The sequence below is a fragment of the Ostrinia furnacalis genome, unplaced genomic scaffold, assembly GCF_004193835.3.
Source record: "Ostrinia furnacalis isolate ACB-3 unplaced genomic scaffold, ASM419383v2 OfSCF1459, whole genome shotgun sequence".
NCBI lineage: Eukaryota > Metazoa > Arthropoda > Insecta > Lepidoptera > Crambidae > Ostrinia > Ostrinia furnacalis.
The window spans coordinates 237252-257264 of NW_021131698.1; the positions used below are offsets into that span (position 1 = coordinate 237252).

At 40.9% G+C, this 20013-nt stretch overlaps 1 protein-coding gene across 7 annotated transcripts in view; it reads left to right on the forward strand.

The window, feature by feature from the left end:
- The window catches only part of e(y)3 (PHD finger protein enhancer of yellow 3), a 28893-nt gene extending 13997 nt beyond the window's left edge, over positions 1-14896 (forward strand). For 3 of the 7 annotated variants that reach the window (XM_028304589.1, XM_028304591.1, XM_028304590.1), the window contains 7 exons: positions 983-1203; positions 3868-3994; positions 4723-4894; positions 6832-7011; positions 7874-8015; positions 11876-11985; positions 14082-14896. In XM_028304589.1, coding sequence (XP_028160390.1) covers positions 983-1203; positions 3868-3994; positions 4723-4894; positions 6832-7011; positions 7874-8015; positions 11876-11985; positions 14082-14356 — 1227 coding nt within the window. In that variant the 3' untranslated portion in view covers positions 14357-14896. Of the gene's footprint in view, positions 1-982; positions 1204-3867; positions 3995-4722; positions 4895-6831; positions 7012-7873; positions 8016-10090; positions 11045-11875; positions 11986-14081 lie in introns of those variants that run through there. The other 4 variants (XR_003655892.1, XR_003655893.1, XM_028304593.1 and 1 more) reach the window with 4 other exon arrangements.
- Positions 14897-20013: the final 5117 nt, after the last annotated feature.

Sequence of the window (20013 nt, forward strand, 5' to 3'; positions counted from 1 at the left end):
CTGTGTGGACTTATCTTGATAGAATTCTTAAATACTAAACTAATCGCAATATTTTCTCAATTAACTATTTAGACGACGAAATTGCCTAACTATTTATGCCTATAACATATTTGTAGTATTACTGGTTAATGATTGTAACGAGTTGAAAAAGTACTGTTTTTGCGCCAAACGGCGTAAACGCTCTTAAGACGTGATTGTGTTTGCTATTTTGGGGCTGTATACATCAATAGCTCGAGCGTTTAGGCTAAGTTCAGACTATACGATCGTTCATAAGTCGATCATTTCCATTTACTTTTAACATTGCGTTTGTGTGAAAGTGATATAACGTGAACATAAGCGTCACTGCCTATTGAATTATTTTCTGTTATAAGTTATTTCAGATTCTTACAGGTCAGATTCTTCTACTCTCTTATCCACGAAGTTTATTGTATTAGAAAAAAATTGGGTTTATTTATATCTGTTATGAGACAGTCGTAGAACAATGATGATGTCTTTGTAAAGTTTATGTCAGAGACGGGGTGTCGTTTGTAACCGCAGCAGGTACTGCTACGTGAAACAAAAATGCCGCAACTGCAGGTTGCGCGTCACGCTTGGATACTTCCAACTTTCGTATTCAGTGTTTGCAGTGGAATTTTATAGTCTGAAGTCTGTTTTGTACTTATGTCATAAGATTTGAAAGGGGTGAGTGGACAAAGGTCTTAACTAACAAAATGAGTTATGAGTATTTGAAAATGTTAATGTGCTCATAGCACATTTGAATCCTGAAATGTATGAATGCTTGTCAGATAACACCTTCGTTAAGGTTTGACACGTAACAAAATTGCGTATTTTGAGCTCATTAGTCGATTTATCATCACTTAAAACCTATGTTCATGCAAAAAAGTCGATTCTTCAGTTTTGTCAGATAACACCTTTGTCCGCTCACGCCTTCAATTTATTTACTAGTTTTACATCTCTTGACTGTCAACAATATTCTCACCAGGACTTAGCAGCAGCAGCGATAGCGTCAGCAGCCGAATGGAACGCGCGCCTCAACGTGATCCGGCGCCCCGCCTGCGCCGACCTCCAGAGCATGGCGCTACACACGCGCCGCCCCCCGCGCGCGCCCGCGCCCGCCCGCCCGCCCGCCGGCCTCTACCCGCACGCGCTGCTGCCCGGCCAGTACCAGCACTCCTACCGCGCCTACACCGCCGCGCAGCTCAGGTAAACTATAATAGAATGCTCTCTTTCCACTGCTGGACAAATACCCAAAGGCGTAACTATAGGAAGGCAGGGCTTGCAAAATATCCCGGGCCCCCTCGGAAGAGGCCCTGGCCTAACTACTAACTACCTATGATTTCACCAAATCTATCGAGTGTGAGATTACAGATCCCGACTTCGACTGTGAGGTCACTAACACTTGGACATTTTTTCTAAGTCTCACTTTCAACTAAGCCTAATTACAATGATTGAAACAGTGCTCAGTTCGGGAAGCTTCTTGACGGCATTCCTCAATATTCTAATTCATGGAAATATTCTTTAAAAATTACTGGAATTAATGCAGGGTATCCAGCACAGGCTCTTTATATAAAATTTTAATAAAATTCATTTATTTTTGCAAATAGGCTTTTAAAAAGCACTTTTACACACACTGTTGCGTACGTGACGTCACTAAAATTCCAGTCAACCTTAAAGCCAGTTAGGCCTCCCCCACACTAGTGTCTTTCAAACGTTGTTGTCTAGTCAGCGCTTGCGCAACGTCGACGCGAACAAGTAACGCAATAGCGGGGTGAAAAGGTTACATCATGGTAACTGAGCCAACACCGCGTCGTCGTCTTGCCGTCGATGCGGCGACAATATAACTGAACGTCTTCCAAATGCCGGATTTACGCGACTCTAACGCCACGTTTTTTCGGACTAGCAACAACGCGGTGAAAGAGTTGCGTTGCAGCGACGCTGCGTAGGCGCTAGCAAGACGGTGACACTCGATAGACGCTAAGTGTGGTGGGGGTCCCTTAGCACACCTCCGCCGCGAAACCACAATAGTGAAACAATCAACTTATAACGTTCGTTTAATTCAGAAAACACCAATAGTCGCGTGAGGCGCGAAGAGCGCGGTCCGATACCGGCGCGTAGGCGGGAAGCGCTCCTATTGGCTGTGGCCGTGTCGGTGCAGACAACATAATAGGAGCGAATCGCGGGCGTTTAGCCAACCTTTCGGAATGAACTTCGTATGCGCGCTATTCGGTTTTCAAAACAATCTCTGGATGAATTATTCCCTATCGGACCGTAAAAAAAAAAAAAAAAAAAAAAAAAAAAAAAAACTTTTTGTCTGTGGTGAAAAACATGTCTGTGTAATTGTAAGAGAAAATAAAACAACAGCGAACTAAAAACAGTGTTTATTTAACTAAATAACCAAATGGTCCTTCTGAGAACCGGATAGTAATCAAAGTAATGTGTAATTATTGTTGAAATCAGTGTCAAAGTGGAACATAACTATAAAATACGAGTTTGTGAAAATGGCGGAACGTGTAACAAAACACATCATGGTGATGAACCAAAACTCTACAAAGATTGAGAAACTTTCCACCAATACGAGAAAATCACCTAAAGACAAGAGAACAAAAGGTTATATCGACACCCGCTTGGAAGCATTAAGAGATTATTGGTGTGAGTACACTAAAAGTTACGAGTCATTGACAGCAATAATAAACAACGAAACCTCAAAAAAAGATTATAATTTCGACATTGAGAAAAACTACGAATGCACAGAGGAAAATTACTTGGACCTGAAAACATGGCTAAAAGACAAGAAATATGATATTACATCAACCACAACCACAGTTAGTGAGCTTGACATAACCTCTGCTGAGATTTCAAAAATGAGACCAAAACTTCCATCAATAACGATACCGCAATTTTCAGGAGATTATAATGCATGGATGAGTTATAGAGACCTTTTTATCTCACTAATACATTGCAATGATCGCTTAACAAAAATTGAAAAACATCATTATCTAAAATCCAGTTTATCAGGAGAAGCCGAACAGTTACTCAAAAATTATTCATTAACTGAGGCTAACTATGATGATGCATGGAAAAAGCTAAATGAAAGATATGAAAATAAGCGAGTGATTGTGAATAATATTCTCAGTAGATTTCTATCTCAGAAAAAACTAACAACAGAGTCTGCCAAAGGTATTAAAGATTTATTAGATAATACTAGCCAATGTCTTACCTCACTAAAAAACATAGAGATAGATTCCTGGAATGCAATAGTGGTACATATCATAGTCTCAAAGTTAGACATAGAATCTCACAAACTTTGGGAGCAGTCTTTAGAAAATTCTACAAATATTCCCACATATGAAGAACTAAGTAACTTCCTTGAAAAACGATTTCGAACAATGGAAATGGTTAATCTGTCACAACCTCGAGAAGTTTATAAAAAAGATGCATCAAAATCTGTTCAGCATACACCAAAGACAACTACAGTGAAAAGTTTTGCCACTGAAGTCGAAAGCACTTGTACTTACTGCTCACAAAATCATTACATTTGCCACTGTAAAGAGTTTTCTGCATTACCTGTTTCTGAACGCCAAGATTATGTCAAGAAAAACAACATATGCTTCAATTGCTTAATAAAAGGTCACTCTGTGTCACATTGCAGACAAAGCACAAATTGCAAAAAATGTGGACGTAGACATCATACCTTACTACATTTCACAAGACCAAAAAAAAAAAAAAAAAAAAAAAAAAAAAAAAACTTTTTGTCTGTGGTGAAAAACATGTCTGTGTAATTGTAAGAGAAAATAAAACAACAGCGAACTAAAAACAGTGTTTATTTAACTAAATAACCAATCTCTGTAATATTTGTCCCTCTCGCAGGTACTTCCCTTTGAACACGGCGTTAGAGGCGCCGCCCGCGCCGCCGGCGCCTGAAACATCGTCTGACTCCGAGCCCGACTCCGAGCGCTCCGACTGCAGCCAAGACTCCGAACCACAGCCCGCCAAGGTAAGAATAAGAATAAGAATTTATAATATTAACTAGCGGTCGCCCACGACTTCGTCCGCGTGGATCCCGTTTTATCCCCTTAGGGGTGGAGTTTCGTAAAATCCTTTCTTAGCGGATGCCTACATCATAACATCTACCTGCATGCCAAATTTCAGCCCGATAGATCACTATGTCAGTCAGTCAGTCGCCTTGTGAGTTATTTTTATTTCGATATTTAGATTACATGTCAAATTATGAATGTTGAAACTCGTTAAAATGCTCATAAGGAACCTTTCTTCTTCTTTTTTTGTTGTTGGCAATGCTCGTCGATGCCGTCTTGTTTTGTCCCATTTTTAAATAAGACGAGTTATAAAGTGGAACCTTATGGAGCGTTTACATGTCTCATTATTTTTTGCCCTACTAATGCTTGGAAACAAACTTGTCATGTGCTGAGAATAAACGCTGCAACATACATAACCAATACATTACGGTATTTATACAATTTTTTTTATTCAATTTTATTTCCGGTAGTCTGTGGTGGTATAGTGGCACCACGATAATATGTGCGCTGAGCAGCACCCGTCAATAAAGTTTAACATTATCAGTGGTGTACGTAAAATGAGAGAAATATGAAACATAATAATGTGTGAACTGTGAAAATTACCATCCTAGTTTGGCCAATGTATAAAGATGCCTTACTTTTACGATGAGAACAGGAATGTCAATAACATGAACATTTCACATTCCAGCGGAAAAAGCTGACGAAAGTGAAGCGGAGCAACAGCCAAGCGGAGAGCGGACGCTCGCGCTCCGCCAGCCGCGACGACGCCGACACCTGCCGCGCCTGCAAGCGCACGCTCGAGGCCAACCGCAAGCACACGCACGAGCGCTTCCTCGTCTGCACCGTCTGCAGCGCCAAGCGTGAGTCGCAGTGCCAGGTGTAGCGGCCGTGTAGCTGACGACAGCGAGCGGAGCGACAGCAAGCGGAGAGGCGCTCCGCTCCGCCAACCGCAAGCACACGCACGAGCGCTTCCTCGTCTGCACCGTCTGCAGCGCCAAGCGTGAGTCGCAGTGCCAGGTGTAGCGGCCGTGTAGCTGACGACAGCGAGCGGAGCGACAGCAAGCGGAGAGGCGCTCCGCTCCGCCAACCGCAAGCACACGCACGAGCGCTTCCTCGTCTGCACCGTCTGCAGCGCCAAGCGTGAGTCGCAGTACCAGGTGTAGCGGCCGTGTAGCTGACGACAGCGAGCGGAGCGACAGCAAGCGGAGAGGCGCTCCGCTCCGCCAACCGCAAGCACACGCACGAGCGCTTCCTCGTCTGCACCGTCTGCAGCGCCAAGCGTGAGTCGCAGTACCAGGTGTAGCGGCCGTGTAGCTGACGACAGCGAGCGGAGCGACAGCAAGCGGAGAGGCGCTCCGCTCCGCCAACCGCAAGCACACGCACGAGCGCTTCCTCGTCTGCACCGTCTGCAGCGCCAAGCGTGAGTCGCAGTACCAGGTGTAGCGGCCGTGTAGCTGACGACAGCGAGCGGAGCGACAGCAAGCGGAGAGGCGCTCCGCTCCGCCAACCGCAAGCACACGCACGAGCGCTTCCTCGTCTGCACCGTCTGCAGCGCCAAGCGTGAGTCGCAGTACCAGGTGTAGCGGCCGTGTAGCTGACGACAGCGAGCGGAGCGACAGCAAGCGGAGAGGCGCTCCGCTCCGCCAACCGCAAGCACACGCACGAGCGCTTCCTCGTCTGCACCGTCTGCAGCGCCAAGCGTGAGTCGCAGTACCAGGTGTAGCGGCCGTGTAGCTGACGACAGCGAGCGGAGCGACAGCAAGCGGAGAGGCGCTCCGCTCCGCCAACCGCAAGCACACGCACGAGCGCTTCCTCGTCTGCACCGTCTGCAGCGCCAAGCGTGAGTCGCAGTACCAGGTGTAGCGGCCGTGTAGCTGACGACAGCAAGCGGAGCGACAGCCAAGCGGAGAGGCGCTCCGCTCCGCCAGCCGCGACGACGCCGACACCTGCCGTGATACTGCCGCGAAATACATTATAGTTTCTGCTTGTACTCTAAGGCCCAGAACAGACGGTGAAACGCAACTGCAACGAAAGTTTCAAACTGGTCGCGTCATGTGTGGTCTCTCAACGGACGCTATGGCAGAAACTTAGATGCAACTCAAAAGTAACTGCAGTTGCAGTTTCGTTGCAGTTGCGTTTAACCGTCTGTTCAGTACCTCTAGCATGAACAACTTTCGTCTTCGAATCGTTTGCGTATTCGATAAAATTCGATACTTAATCTTCGAATTAAACGATAACGTGACAATTTTAACTCTCAAAATAAGTTTCGTGCAACCACCATATTTTCACCGTTCCGGATTTTCGATGCGGTCCTGCGCTCAGCGACCTACCGTCTACCGTTTAGCGCTTAACTCAAATCAGTGCCTGAGGTATAGGAGCGGCACGAGAGGGTGATATTGTGACAGTCAAACGTTAGCGAGACTTGAGATTTTTTTCGTTGCTCTGACACGTCATAATATGTCAATATCACCGCTCTCGTGCCGCTTCCATACCTAAGTAACTTATTATATTGAGTTAGCGCTACATCTACAGTACACTGCTTGTGGTGTCTATCTCCCCCCGCCGCGTGTGTAGAAACATGTTGCACGCGTCCATGTCACGTCACGCTGCTCGTACAATTTTTCGATACAAACACTCGTGTGTGAGCAGCTCACGCGAGTTTAGTGTAGACCCATCACAGTGTAAAATGTCGCTGATCGTCCTCTAAGGCTTTACAGCCGTTGACTATGCTCTTTTAACTTTTTGTGCTGTTCCAACTTATGTTTTTAGTATTTATACCTTGTATATTATATTGCAGTGCACCCGGGCTGCACGGATCTGAGCGCGGACACTGTGCGCAAGTGCCGCGAGTACGCGTGGGCGTGCAGCGGCTGCAAGCGCTGCGGCGCCTGCGCACAGCCCGGCGCACTGCTGTGCTGCTCGCTGTGCGACCGCGGCTACCACGCTAGCTGTGCGCCCGCCGCCGCCTCCTCGCAAGGTGGGTAGAATAAGAAGGAGGTGCAGTCTATGGCCCGGTTTCCACCGAAGTGGAGGCGATGAGCTATGTCGTGAAACTGGTTGGTTATTTCCACTAAAGCAGAGGAGAGGAGCTGTGTAGCGGAGATGTGAGCTGTGAGAGCTCGAAATGGCGCCTATTGGCCGTCCCATTCGACACATCGCTCAGCTGCGCCGGATCGCTTGCGGCATAAATTCTACAGAAAAATGAGACCGCGTAACGAAACGTCATGAACCTGTGTGTTAAAATAAGTGCGAGTTTGCATTGAACGTCGTCGCTAGCCCCCTAAGAGCCCGCGTACAAAATTTTGCTCATAATAAAATACCTCTGTCAGTCACAGCTTTGTAATAATGTTTTAGTCGTAACGGCCCACTGTACAATTTTTTGTACATATTCTTTAAAGTCTTCTATTGTGTTTTCGAATCTTCCCGCGACTAGTTTTACTCAAAATAACTTGATTAGTCTATATTGCCTATGGCATCAATGTTGCCAACCAGAAAAAGGAAAAAACTGTCAAAATCAGCTGTGACGAACGAAGAAACATGCCACTTTGTATGCCGCGGCCTTGTGCTAGAAGAAAGTCTCTGGGTCTGATAGCAATAAATTAATCTGTGCATAATTTTGTACAGAGGGTTTTATTTCAAGTCTGGATTGTAGGATGCTAGCGAGTGCGCCAAAAATCTACGAATATTTTAGTTCTTCAAAGTATGTGCTAGGGACGCTATACAATCTGTCATGCATTTCATGAATTTTTTTTACCGAGTCACTAGCGATAGTATAAACTCGCACTAAGCACACTGAATGCTAATAATTTAGATGCTTGACACCTTCCTCACTTTTCCAGGGCGCTGGTACTGCGTGGAGTGCGCCGTGTGCCGGTCGTGCGGGTCGCGCGACGCGGGCGGGCCCGAGTGGCACCCGCAGACGCGGCGCGGGCCGGGCGGCCACAAGGTGTACTCGCACTCGCTGTGCACGCCGTGCGCCAGGTCAGTACCCTCGCGGCGTCATGCGGAAGAGTGAATGACCTTTTCGTGTAGCGTGTTTTGTTTTTGAAACTGTTGTCTGGCACTTTTTAAGGGGAATGACCTTTCGGGATTTGTTTTCTGGGACTTTTGTAGTCCCGTTGATGGCATTAGTGCCTGTTTTCACCATCAATACCTAATTTTTAAGTGACCCCTATGTAAACAAAACTCCTGTTATTTGTTAAGAAATTGTTACCATAGGGGTCACTTAAAAATTAGGGATTGATGGTGAAAACAGGCATAGGCCTCCCCAACCCGCCAATCTTTGAATTGCTTCTTGCAATTTATAACTATCAGAGGCGGACAACCTCGTGCAGAAAGACTTAATGCCCGTTTTCACCATCAATCCCTAATTAAGTGACCCCTATGGTAACATATAACAAGAATTTTGTTTTCACAGGAGTCACTTAAATATTAGGGAATGATGGTAAAAACGGGCATAAATCACCTGATGATGATGACTGACCGCCACACGATAATTGTTGTTGACCAAATCCTCTCATATCTTTATATCTGCTATATTGACACAGACGAAACGCGTGACGTAAAAATATTCTTTAGGTTATCTGGAATCCAATTTTCTACGCAATTTAAAAGAAACTCCTGCAGAACCTTATAAAAAGCAAACCACGAAAGTCGAGATTCTTAAAAAAAGCCAGTTACAGTTTTATTTTAATTTATCTGTTTCTTTAATGGCTAAAAGCCATTTTTATGTTACACGAAAAGATGATTCACAGTTTTATTAATTAATTGATAAAAATAATATTTTTCAAAAACCATTAAAAGCAATAACATATCCGATCTCTATATTATGAAATATTAATTAATAATGCCTTATTATGAAAACTAGCAAAAAAAAATAGTTCGTTATCAAGATAAATTCGATACGAATAATACTTATTTCAAGCTGATATATTACATGTATGTTGTTTTCATAATGCGTTGCAGCTGAAATCAGTTTTTAAAATAGCAAATCTAGTTCCATTTACTCCCAATTCTCATACATTTAGTATGATCAGTCGAGTGTTTTGACGGCTCTTAGTGAGGAGTTACGCGGGTAAAATAGTTTAGTATAAAATACTAATTAAACACAAATATTGTTCTATTGATATAATACTTGCTAGTAAATTCTGCTGTCGACTGTACTTTTAAGTTTCCTCTCGTATCTCCTGTGAGCCATCCCAATTTAGCAATTTGTAACCAGCTGATTTAAAGATTATATTTTATTTTACTACTTATATTTCTATTTTTTACAATGTTTTGTCTTTTTAACTAATGTTTTTATATCTTATTTTGTTTCGCATAAATCAGCTTGTTGAAAATTATGCAAACCTATAGAATATGAATATCCATGTGTGAGTGATCAAGTCGGATATCATAATTAGATAACATCGAGTATAATCCCTTTAAATAAAATATAATGGATGACAACTGTTTTTATATAAAAATTACATTAGATTGGTTCCACCTGAGACCAGATTTTTTCAAATAAGAAACCATGATTAGTTTCATTAGAGACCGTCATTCCAATTCATCTTGCTTACCTTTCAAACCTCTGTAGATATTTTGATGATTACCAGAGAAAGTTTTACGTAGAAATTTATATTTTTTAATTTAAACAAAGCATAATTTGTTTTTGCTGTGTTACGACTTTTGATCACCTCACACGTGTTTCTTTTTAATTTAATTTTTTATTTATTATTTATCACAAACTTATCTTACTTCGTTAGTATTTTCCCAATACTATTACATATTCATGAAAACATTTTCTTGTGATTTTAAGTTTGTGATAAAAATATCCCAATTTTTTGTTGCTGAGAATTTTCAACTGATTTTAATACAAATGTGCCTTTCACTTTGGGTTCTTCACTAAAATGTAACTATTTGGTTTTTGTTCCTTTTTGACTAATAAGTAACTTACAAAAATAATGCAATGACACAATCTTGTGAAGAATCAATTGTTGTTAAACTTTCGACGATCGCTCTCCCCGAGACAGTGTGATGAAAGTTCTTTAATGTTTCCGGTGTTGTTTTTCAAGTAAATCCAAGAGGGGCATCAACAAGTGAACCCGTTTAGTTCCATTATCAAGAAGAATATGTAGCGAGGGACGCTCACGAAAAGTACACAAGTTTTATACAAGTGTTTCGATGATATATGTGTCATTTGTTTACTTGACTGGTCTTGGTAGTTACTCACGTCATCTCATTGTGTTCATGTGGACTAACACGGGCTGCTCCGTTGTGTTCGACGTCTGCCTTCACTCTGTCGACATGCTTGTTTCTGGTTCCTCGTAGAGTTTGGACCCCGCAGAATGTTTCTCTATGCCCCAGCAGCGTAACTTACTCAGCACATCCCCCTACCGTATTTGATAAGTTGCATGCTAACATAAGTTTTAGACAGTCGTTATTATGGAGTTGTTTGCTCTGTTAGTGTTTATTATTTTTTCATAATTTCGTATAGCCACTCATTTTTTAATTCCGAGCAGACAAATTCATACGTCAAAGAACAGCAAAGTGGTATTAAATTAGTAAAACTATGGGCGGTGGGCGCGTAAAACTCTAAAATATATTTGCACCATGTTCAAATACAGCACTTTCTTCTCAGCACTGTTATTATACAGGAAAACACCTACTTTTCTGTTCCTTCCGTATCTTTACTGTTATTGGTAATTGTATTTCTATTCTTAACTAAAATTGATGCAATACATAGGTGTTTATTTTGAACATTCGCTTCTCTTTACGATTTGATGGAAGTATTGCTCAATGATCGCGGGTGGCGTCGCTCACCAGCCATTGCAGACCCCGACTAACTCATCATCACCATTTGTACTGACTAACAGGGCATAGAAAGATTTCCCCAGGCGTTCACTAACTCTGAATATTTTATTACTTGTCTTCTGGCTCTACACACGGTTATTTTGCACATAATTATAGAATAAATGTTATTATGTATGTATCGTATATTCTACTATGACTTAGCATAATTATTACATTACACAAATTGTTTTTATTTTTAGTATAATAAGTAATATTATAAGTAAATCAAAATTAGATAACACTCACAAGTACACCTTACTGTTACATTCAAAATTTATTGATTACAATCTTTTTTTTGTTTAAGTAACACTTCAAAATATACAACAAATTCATATTGTTCTCTGTCGCACTTATGCAAACTGGTACGAAGTAAGTGCGACAGGGGCGTACATTAGAGCCAATAGGAGATAAGTAGTAAAGCGCGCGTCACGCGCAGGCCTCACGCATTGGCGTAACTTCTCACGCTCTCTCTCTGGCAAACTATCTATACTAGAAAAAATATGTATAATTGAATAACTGGCACTAATAAAAATATACTGAACTAATTCTGAAAATATCACATTTTTAGTTACTCCATCAATAATTTCTAAACACAAAAGTATCAGGAGCGTCAGTGCATAAGTAATTAGCCCAGTGATTATCTGGCACAAAAAGTGTCATTATTGAAATAATTGAACTCAATGAAAATCTGTGGTTCGTAAATACTCAAAATAACCACCTGACTCAAAATAATCAAAGCCAACTATTGAACTTTTCCAATACTAAAGGTGTATTTCTCTAACTGCCTGTCATTGGCGCTTTACGCGCTACGGTGGGATATAATCCATAATGCAAAAGAACTAATTTAAAAAGTAAATTTATTTCTGCCAGAGTAAAATCAAACTCAATCGTAACGTTTGCCAGAGAGAGTCGACATTCGCTTGCGGCCCGTTACGCCCGTGCCGGCCAGCCGTGAGTACTAATGCCGTGTTTCTGTGTTCCGGTGCTTGCGTTGTGTGCGTGCGTAGGGCGTATCGCATCGGTCGCTACTGCCCGCTGTGCGAGCGCTCCTTCATCGGCCCCAAGGGGACAATGCAGCTCGTCATTTGTAAACTCTGCGATAGGCAACTGCATCAAGGTACGTCATGGTAACGCGGGTGTGGGCAGCAGGCGTAGGGGGCACTAACGTTGGGGTAGTCTGTGCATTTTTTGAACTGCGAACACTTGTGAAATATCAAACGATTTTCATTTGTTTTTCACTTCAATGAGGGTTTTCGCGATTGAAAAATCCGCCAGATGGCGGGACGTGGATGTAGGGTCTGACTGCTGCGTGATTGGTGGATTTTGACATATCTGTCAATGTCATGTCAAAAATAACCAATCATGCAGCATTTGGACCTCGCGTCTACGTATTGCCATCTGGCGGATTTTTCAATCGCGAAAACCCTCATTATAACATTTTACAAATTCGCTCTTAACAGTAAAATAGAGTTCTTTTCGTCTATATCAGCTCTGAAAATGCATAAACTATGAACAGGTTTTGGTCCAAGACTGTATGCTATGTTAGTCTTTGACCAAATCTTTAAAAAGGTTGCTAATCCATGCTTACATATTTACTAACAGTACTTACATCACATGATTAACCTTAAAAGTAATATTAAGACCCGTGCCAAAATTTTAAGCGTATAAGTTAAAGAAGAACGCAAACTATGAGATGTATGTTTTTGTTCTATGTCCATAGAATATTATCTGGATTAGCAACATATCAAGTCCTATTTACCAACTAAATGTTTCCCACGTCGTTCTAAGCCTCACCGTTTTATTTGCTCGCATTATCCCACAGTGGGGGTTTTATTTTGTTCCGTACCTGTAATGTATAGTTAAAATGTTATCCTAACATTTCGCTTCGCCCGATCCCATTTACTGCATGTTTCAATCGCATCATACAGTTCTCCTTTGTGAGCTGATCACATCTCGCTAATGATTTCGCTTGCTTGTCTGTCACTTCATTTCGACTCTCAAGAATGTTGAACCAGCCTGACTGTAAACTCGTAACGGATATATCGTTAGGAGGCTTTTGTTAGATGTGTTAGATCCGTGTAAGCATGTACATACACAGTGGTCGTGATAGACGGTAGAACGTGGAACATACAAATGAATCGACGAGGGAACTCCGAGGAATTGCAGTTTGTGTGTGCCATGCGTTGTTGTTAGGCCTAGGCGATAGTCGAATGTCGAGATCTTTGCGGTGCGTAGGCTGTCTTGAATAATGTTACAGACTTACAGGGAACTTATGGTAAGCAGGTTTTTTACGGTTTATTCCACTTTGTTCTGGGTGAAAAAAGTAAATTTTTAGTGTCCCCATTTCACCTCGGAGCCATTTCACCCAGGTGAATTAGTCTACTAAAGCGGTCGCGTTTGTTCACCATACACCCAGGTGAACAGATGCTACTTTTTTCATTGATCAAGTGGACTTATATCACCCGCATAAATACAAGGCGACCGCTTTAGTCGACTCTTCACCTGGAAAATAGAGTTGGGTGCAATGAGGACACTAAAAAATCTACTTTGATCACCCAGGTGAACAAAGTAGAATAAACCTTTTTTCCACCAATGCCCAAAAGAAATTATATCAGTGCCATAATATCTCTAGAAGTCTTATTTTATGTAAACCGCAGTGTGAACTAAATATGTACGCGTAGTGCATAATAAATAATCGTGTGCTTTGAGTATTATCTACAGTATGTATATCAAGAATGAGTCTTAAACATACATCAGTTTATGCACCGCAATGAGCTCATATTTTGTATAGATCGAAGCCAAGGTTCATCGTCCTCTGGAGCTGAACGTAGAAGATGACGGGAGCTGAGAAAATGTACACCATAACTTGACTATGATTTCATCCCCATGATTCAAATTTTTAGAGGAAAATATTTTTATAAATTATTGAGGGTTTGCATAATTTACGTTTTGTAGCTGCGTAATGTAATGTAGCCTTGTTTATGTATCAAAGAGACGAAAAATACATTCATTTCAGTTCAGAGCAGTTAGGTATGAAATAATAATGAGTAATAAATAAATAGATGTATAAATTATAACTGTTTGCCGAGAATCAACCCTAAAATAAGACGTCAACGTTGCATCGTTACATTTTCCTAGCTCGCGTCTTCTATCAATCCAGCTCCAGCGGCCGGCGATGAGCAGCGAGTGACCTTAATTTGCGTTTGCACACAGAATGCGTTAGGCAGACGGTGTCGGCGCTGAACGTGCTGGACTACACGTGCGGCGAGTGCCGGCGCGGCGGTATAACGTCGCGCGCCGCCGCCGTGCGCCTCGCGCCACGAACCATCGCCACGCTGTTCATGGCCAAGCGCCGCTTCAACAAGTACGCGCACCGCCAGTACCTGGCCTCGCGCCGCCGGCCCCACGCCGACGCCGACGCCGACGCCGACACCGCGCCCGACGCCGACGCCGACACCGCGCCCGACGCCGACGCCGACGCCGACTGATGCCGCGCGCGACGTGACGCCCCGCTGTATCATAACCACCCTCCCCCCTGTATTATATCTAGCCGTTGTTAGCTCGTAACTCTTATTCGCTTCGGTAATACGGTAAGGTTGCAGACATCTGATTAATATAATAACCGGTAGGCTATATGTAAGTTGTCGGATAGTGGGGATCCTAGCAGTGTTTCGCTCTCGCCGCGAGCGTAGATAGATGCGTAGACGCAGGTCGCGTGTGAACTGTACAGTAACTTAATACTAACTTCACTATATGGGTAGCTGGGCAATTCACTATGTTTAATATTAATATTATTGTTTTTCTAAGTATCCGAGACGAATCGTGTGTTGTGTACGGCGAACGTTGTTATTTATGTTGGAGGAGTGCGGACTTCGGACGCGTCAGTGAGTGAACGGTGAGAAAGTGATCTGACGTTATGCATGTACGGAACCGTGCAAATCGGGACTTCACCAAACTGGAAAATAAAAATGTATAAACAAAAAACATCTGCCTTTCAATGCATTTGATTTTGTTTCGAAATTGTTTGTTACTCAAAAATTGGCGATTTGCAGTCGTTAAGACAGTGCGCATTTTGTTTTCGATGTAGATTAAAATAGAGTATTGTTAATTTTTGCTTAATAAGGTATTTATTTTAGTTATACTTTTGTATGGATACGACAGTATACAATCGTTTGTCTCCTACGAGGGCGGCACTGAAAATTTCGGGAATCAAGGAAGTGAAACAACATTACTATTTAAAAATGTATTTATTGCTTTTTAAAGTATTCTCCGCGAAATTTGACACATTTTTCCATACACGAAACCAATCATTGAAGCAACCATTGCATTCGGAAGTTTGGGTCTCCAAAATGGCCGTTTTGTAGGCTTCCACAGCTTCTTCAGGTGATGAAAATCTCTGACCACGCAATTTATTCTTTATTTTAGGGAAAGTATAGAAATCATTAGGGCTTAGGTCGGGGCTGTACGGCGGATGGACTAATAATTCTATGTTTTCTTGCTCTAAAAACTCTTTTGTTCAGTGCGCGGTGTGAGAACTCGCATTGTCGTGATGGAGGATGATGCGGCGGTTGCAGTTCTCTTTACGGAGTTCAGAAACGACCTGTGGCAAACAAATGCTAGCATACTAATCTGCATTAACCGTTCTTTGTCCCCCAAGAGGAATAGTCGCAACATGGCCGGTTTTGGAGACAAACGTGGCCACCATTTTTTTTGCAACACTCCGTGAACGAACAATTTTTGTTGGCTTTAATTCATTTTCGAACACCCAAACTCGTGACTGGTTTTTTGTTTCGGGTTCGTACGCGTATATCCATGATTCGTCACCTGATACGATGTTGTATACAGCATTTGAGGATCCTGCATGTAATCTCCCGAGAGTTCTGACGCACCAAGTAACGCGAGCCGCTTTTTGCTCTTCACAGAGCGAATGCGGTATCCATCGGGAAAACAACTTTTTTACACCTAATTGTTCATGCAAGATTATTTGTATTTGACTCATGCCAATGTCTAAAGTTGCCTGAATTTCGCGGTATATCACATGTCGATCTTCTTCAATCAGCTTACGCACAGCATCAACGTTTTCTTAGGTGACTGCAGTTTTTGGACGACCTTGACGGGGATCATCACTGAGCTTGACACGTCCACGTTGAAATTCAGGAAACTAGCGATAAATTGTGGTTTTGGATGGGGCTTCATTACCAAATGCAGAAATCATCCGGTCAACACACTGTTTTTGTGTTAAACCACTTCAAAAGTCATAATAAATCATCGCTCTTGAATTTTCTCGAGTCAATTCCATTTTCTCAACGACTAAACAAGTTTGACAAGACCTTGTGATACGACCGAGAATCTTTTTTTAAATAAATAAATGGTATACGATTTTTAAAACCCTGGACTTTGCAATTAAATAGATTTTAATATGACTGGAACAGTGGAAATATTCCATTCCCGATACTTTTAGTGCAGCCCTCGTACTACTGGCCGGGCCGCGGCGTCGCCCGGTGCATCCGAGTGAAGCCTGATATGAATTTACTTATGAGTTGGATATAATTTTATCGTGAAGTTTCCCCCTAATACACAATTTATTAAAATTGTTGATTTATTATGCTATATAGATTACTTTAAGATTTTTTTCGTTTTTGTAGTTTAATTGTATGAATGAAATTCAGCAGCTCTTCTATCAAAGTGATTTTCTTACTTAATTTCAAAGTACAAAGTAAATAGGCTACCTTTATTCGCTAATTTACTCACTTTCGTTCTGGAAAGCATATGTCCCAATGAATATAGATTTATTATAGAAAAAAGATCAAATAAATTATTTAACACAGAGTATAATATTATGTTTATTTCATGATGATATAAAACTATTTATTTACGAAGATAGTATTATAAACGATATAGCCTCGGGTCGTATCGGTTTCCAGGGCGAACGGTTTGCATGTCGGCCCATTTCCTCCACTGCTGTGCAATTGGCAACGTGTGCGTGTCGTAGCGCTGGTGAGCGCAAGTGTGGATCGGTAACTGCATCGAATACTGATTACTTGTAATGTATCATGTTTAGTTTATAATTATGCTTTGGTTATTATTAATCATAATTTACTTAGTGACAATTTATAAGGTAAAATTTTATGTCCACAAATTGTTTAAATCATGTTATAACTTTTATACGATGTACACAACTGTCTGGCGCGTCTCACGCGCCGTGATTCGCATTGCTTTATTGACACAGGTGAATTATTAAGACTTACTTGTAAGAGAATAATGATAACTTTATGTCTACTTAATGCAAGTGTAAACGTTCTAGAAATCTCGCACTGTTCGGTCAATTTTGTAAAAAAAATAAACTAAATTTAATTTGAATTTTGTTTTTTATTCTAAGTTTGTTATAAGTTCGAAATGAAACACAGATATGCAATAAAAAATAATTTATATAATTTGACTTACAGTATGGTAAACTCGGTAGCATATTATTAACAAAATTATATAAACACTGAAAATATTCAGCAAATATATTTTATAAACTGGCAATAAAGCATCTGTATTCTTATTTCTCGCGCACGGAACCTGCGGACAAAACACTCCCATTAGCATTTTTGTTTCTCTTTATTCAATGACATTAGTTTCTTTGTTTTATGTGTCTATTTTATAATGTTAAATACTCTTCTATCTTTGCCTTCGTATTCTATCTATCCTATTATAAATATTGTGTCACAATTAACTTTAATTATTGTTTATAAACATTGGAAGTAACATAACAAATAATGTGCTATTGGATCTATTAATTTTAATACTTAGTATAGATTTATTGTAAAATATTAGGACTTTATTTGATGATGAAACGATTAAATTTGAAAGGCAAAGATTTAGCCAGGAAAATGTATTTTATTTTCGTCTTTTTGTTCTAAATTGATCCCATAACTTCAAGAAACAAGGAAAGTTTAATGAATTTTAAATTATTACATATACCCTAGTTTAATTGTAAAAAGAGATGCGTGATTCCATCGCCATCACTTCAATCAGAACCGTTTTTGTAACTATTTGACAGTTCGGAGGCACTTATTGGCACGCTGAAAATTTTAAGTCTGATGAGATATTTTCAGATTTTACGTGAGTGAAATCGTGGATGTTTATGAGAAACGTGGATGTTTACGTGTGATAGTGCTTCAGAAACGTGGTGACTGCTTCAGTGATTGATTTACTGTACAAATCCTGAGACTGACACACAGTCGCGACAGCAATATAATTATGCGCGAGCGATAAGGATGGGTAGCTTGGGGTCATTGGACGAAATTCTTTCGTATGTGCTCGGCGATCGGACTTTAGGTCCCCATACTGGCATATAGCCACTGTCACTCGGGCACATAGCTCATAGAGACGATGGCCTTTGGGACAGGAAAGTCCTCGAGTGGCGACCACGGGCTGGAAGACATAGCGTACCTACTAGCTGAACCGACGATCCGGTAAAGGTCGCGGGAAGAGCCTGGATGCGGGCAGCGCAGGACCGTTCATTATGGAAAACCTTGGGGGAGGCTTTTGTCCAGCAGTGGACGTCATTTGGGCTTATTCCACTATTCCCCGTTGACAATCCCCGTCAACGGGGAATAGTGAACTTTTTGTTCACTAATCCCCGTTAACGCCAATTGGAGCTTATTAATGGGGAATAATGAACTAAAAAGTTCATCAATCCCCATTACGTTCAAAATAAAAACCTCATATAAAAGTTCATTAATCCCCATTACGTTCAAAATAAAATCCTCATATAACGGGGATTAATGAACTTTTCAGTTCATTATTCCCCATTATAAGCTCCAATTGGCGTTAACGGGGATTAGTGAACAAAAAGTTCACTAATCGCCGTTGACGGGGATTGTCAACGGGGAATAGTGGAATAAGCCCAAACCGCGCTCGGTGCGTTTCTATGAAGATGACCTACTCATTTGTATTTCCTCTGCACAGTCTTTTAAAATCACTTGGAAGCGGACATTTTTTGGTGAATAGATGACATGATTTAACAAGTAAATCTAAGTAAATTCCTAAAAGAAACCCGTGGTCTATCTTCAACAATTTCGAATTTTTTAATTAGGCTTTTTTTGTGTTTTAAAATACGATTTTTAGTTTATCTGTTCTTTTCTTGAAGTTGTAACACAATTGACTTATGTGAGTAATAAAGCACACAATTTCCCTTTTTTTGAGCTATACATCACATTCTAAAACTTTGTAGATCCGGAGAAATTATAAAAAAACTGATTTTTTGTTTTTAATTTTTTAAATTTAAGTTGTACATTTTGAGCAATAACGAATTATTGCATGTTATAAAAGACCTTTTATTTTACTCAGGAAAAAAAATCACCGAATTTTGAGAACATACTTTTGAGAAATGGCAATGCCAGATTTTGTATGGAAGGTGGCGTCTTTTTTTTTTCGCGCGGCCATCGACCAAACTTTGTTTTTTGATTACAAAATAGTGTAATAAACCAAACTTACTATGACATATATACCTCTAAACTCAGTCTGAACTGAGTTACGAGCGTTAGAAGTTTGATGATTTACATACTAGATTTGCTTTTTGCGCGCAAGTTTTGTAAGAAATTGCAACCAAATATTGCGCTATTTTTTTATTGCGCTGATTCTACTCCACACTGATGTCTGGAGCCTTTAATAGATGGTATTGTTTGTTTTCACATACAATGTCACTATTTTGTTGCAATTTCTTACAAAACTTGCGCGCAAAAAGCAAATCTAGTATGTAAATCATCAAACTTCTAACGCTCGTAACTCAGTTCAGACTGAGTTTAGAGGTATACATGCCATAGTAAGTTTGGTTTATTACACTATTTTGTAATCAAAAAACAAGGTGTGGTCGATGGCCGCGCGAAAAAAAAAAAGACGCCAATTTCCGGCATTGTCTTTTGCATTTGAAATTTCGTGTTATGCAACGCCTTCTGAAAAGCTCTTGGCAAACACAAACTTTCGTCATTTTTTTCTCGAAAGCTGTTGAAGATAGAACACGGGTTTCTTTTAGGAATTTACTTAGATTTACTTGTTAAATCATGTCATCTATTCACCAAAAAATGTCCGCTTCCAAGTGATTTTAAAAGACTGCTCTGATATGATGGCCACGTACCGTCACTCGTGCAGGCGCAGG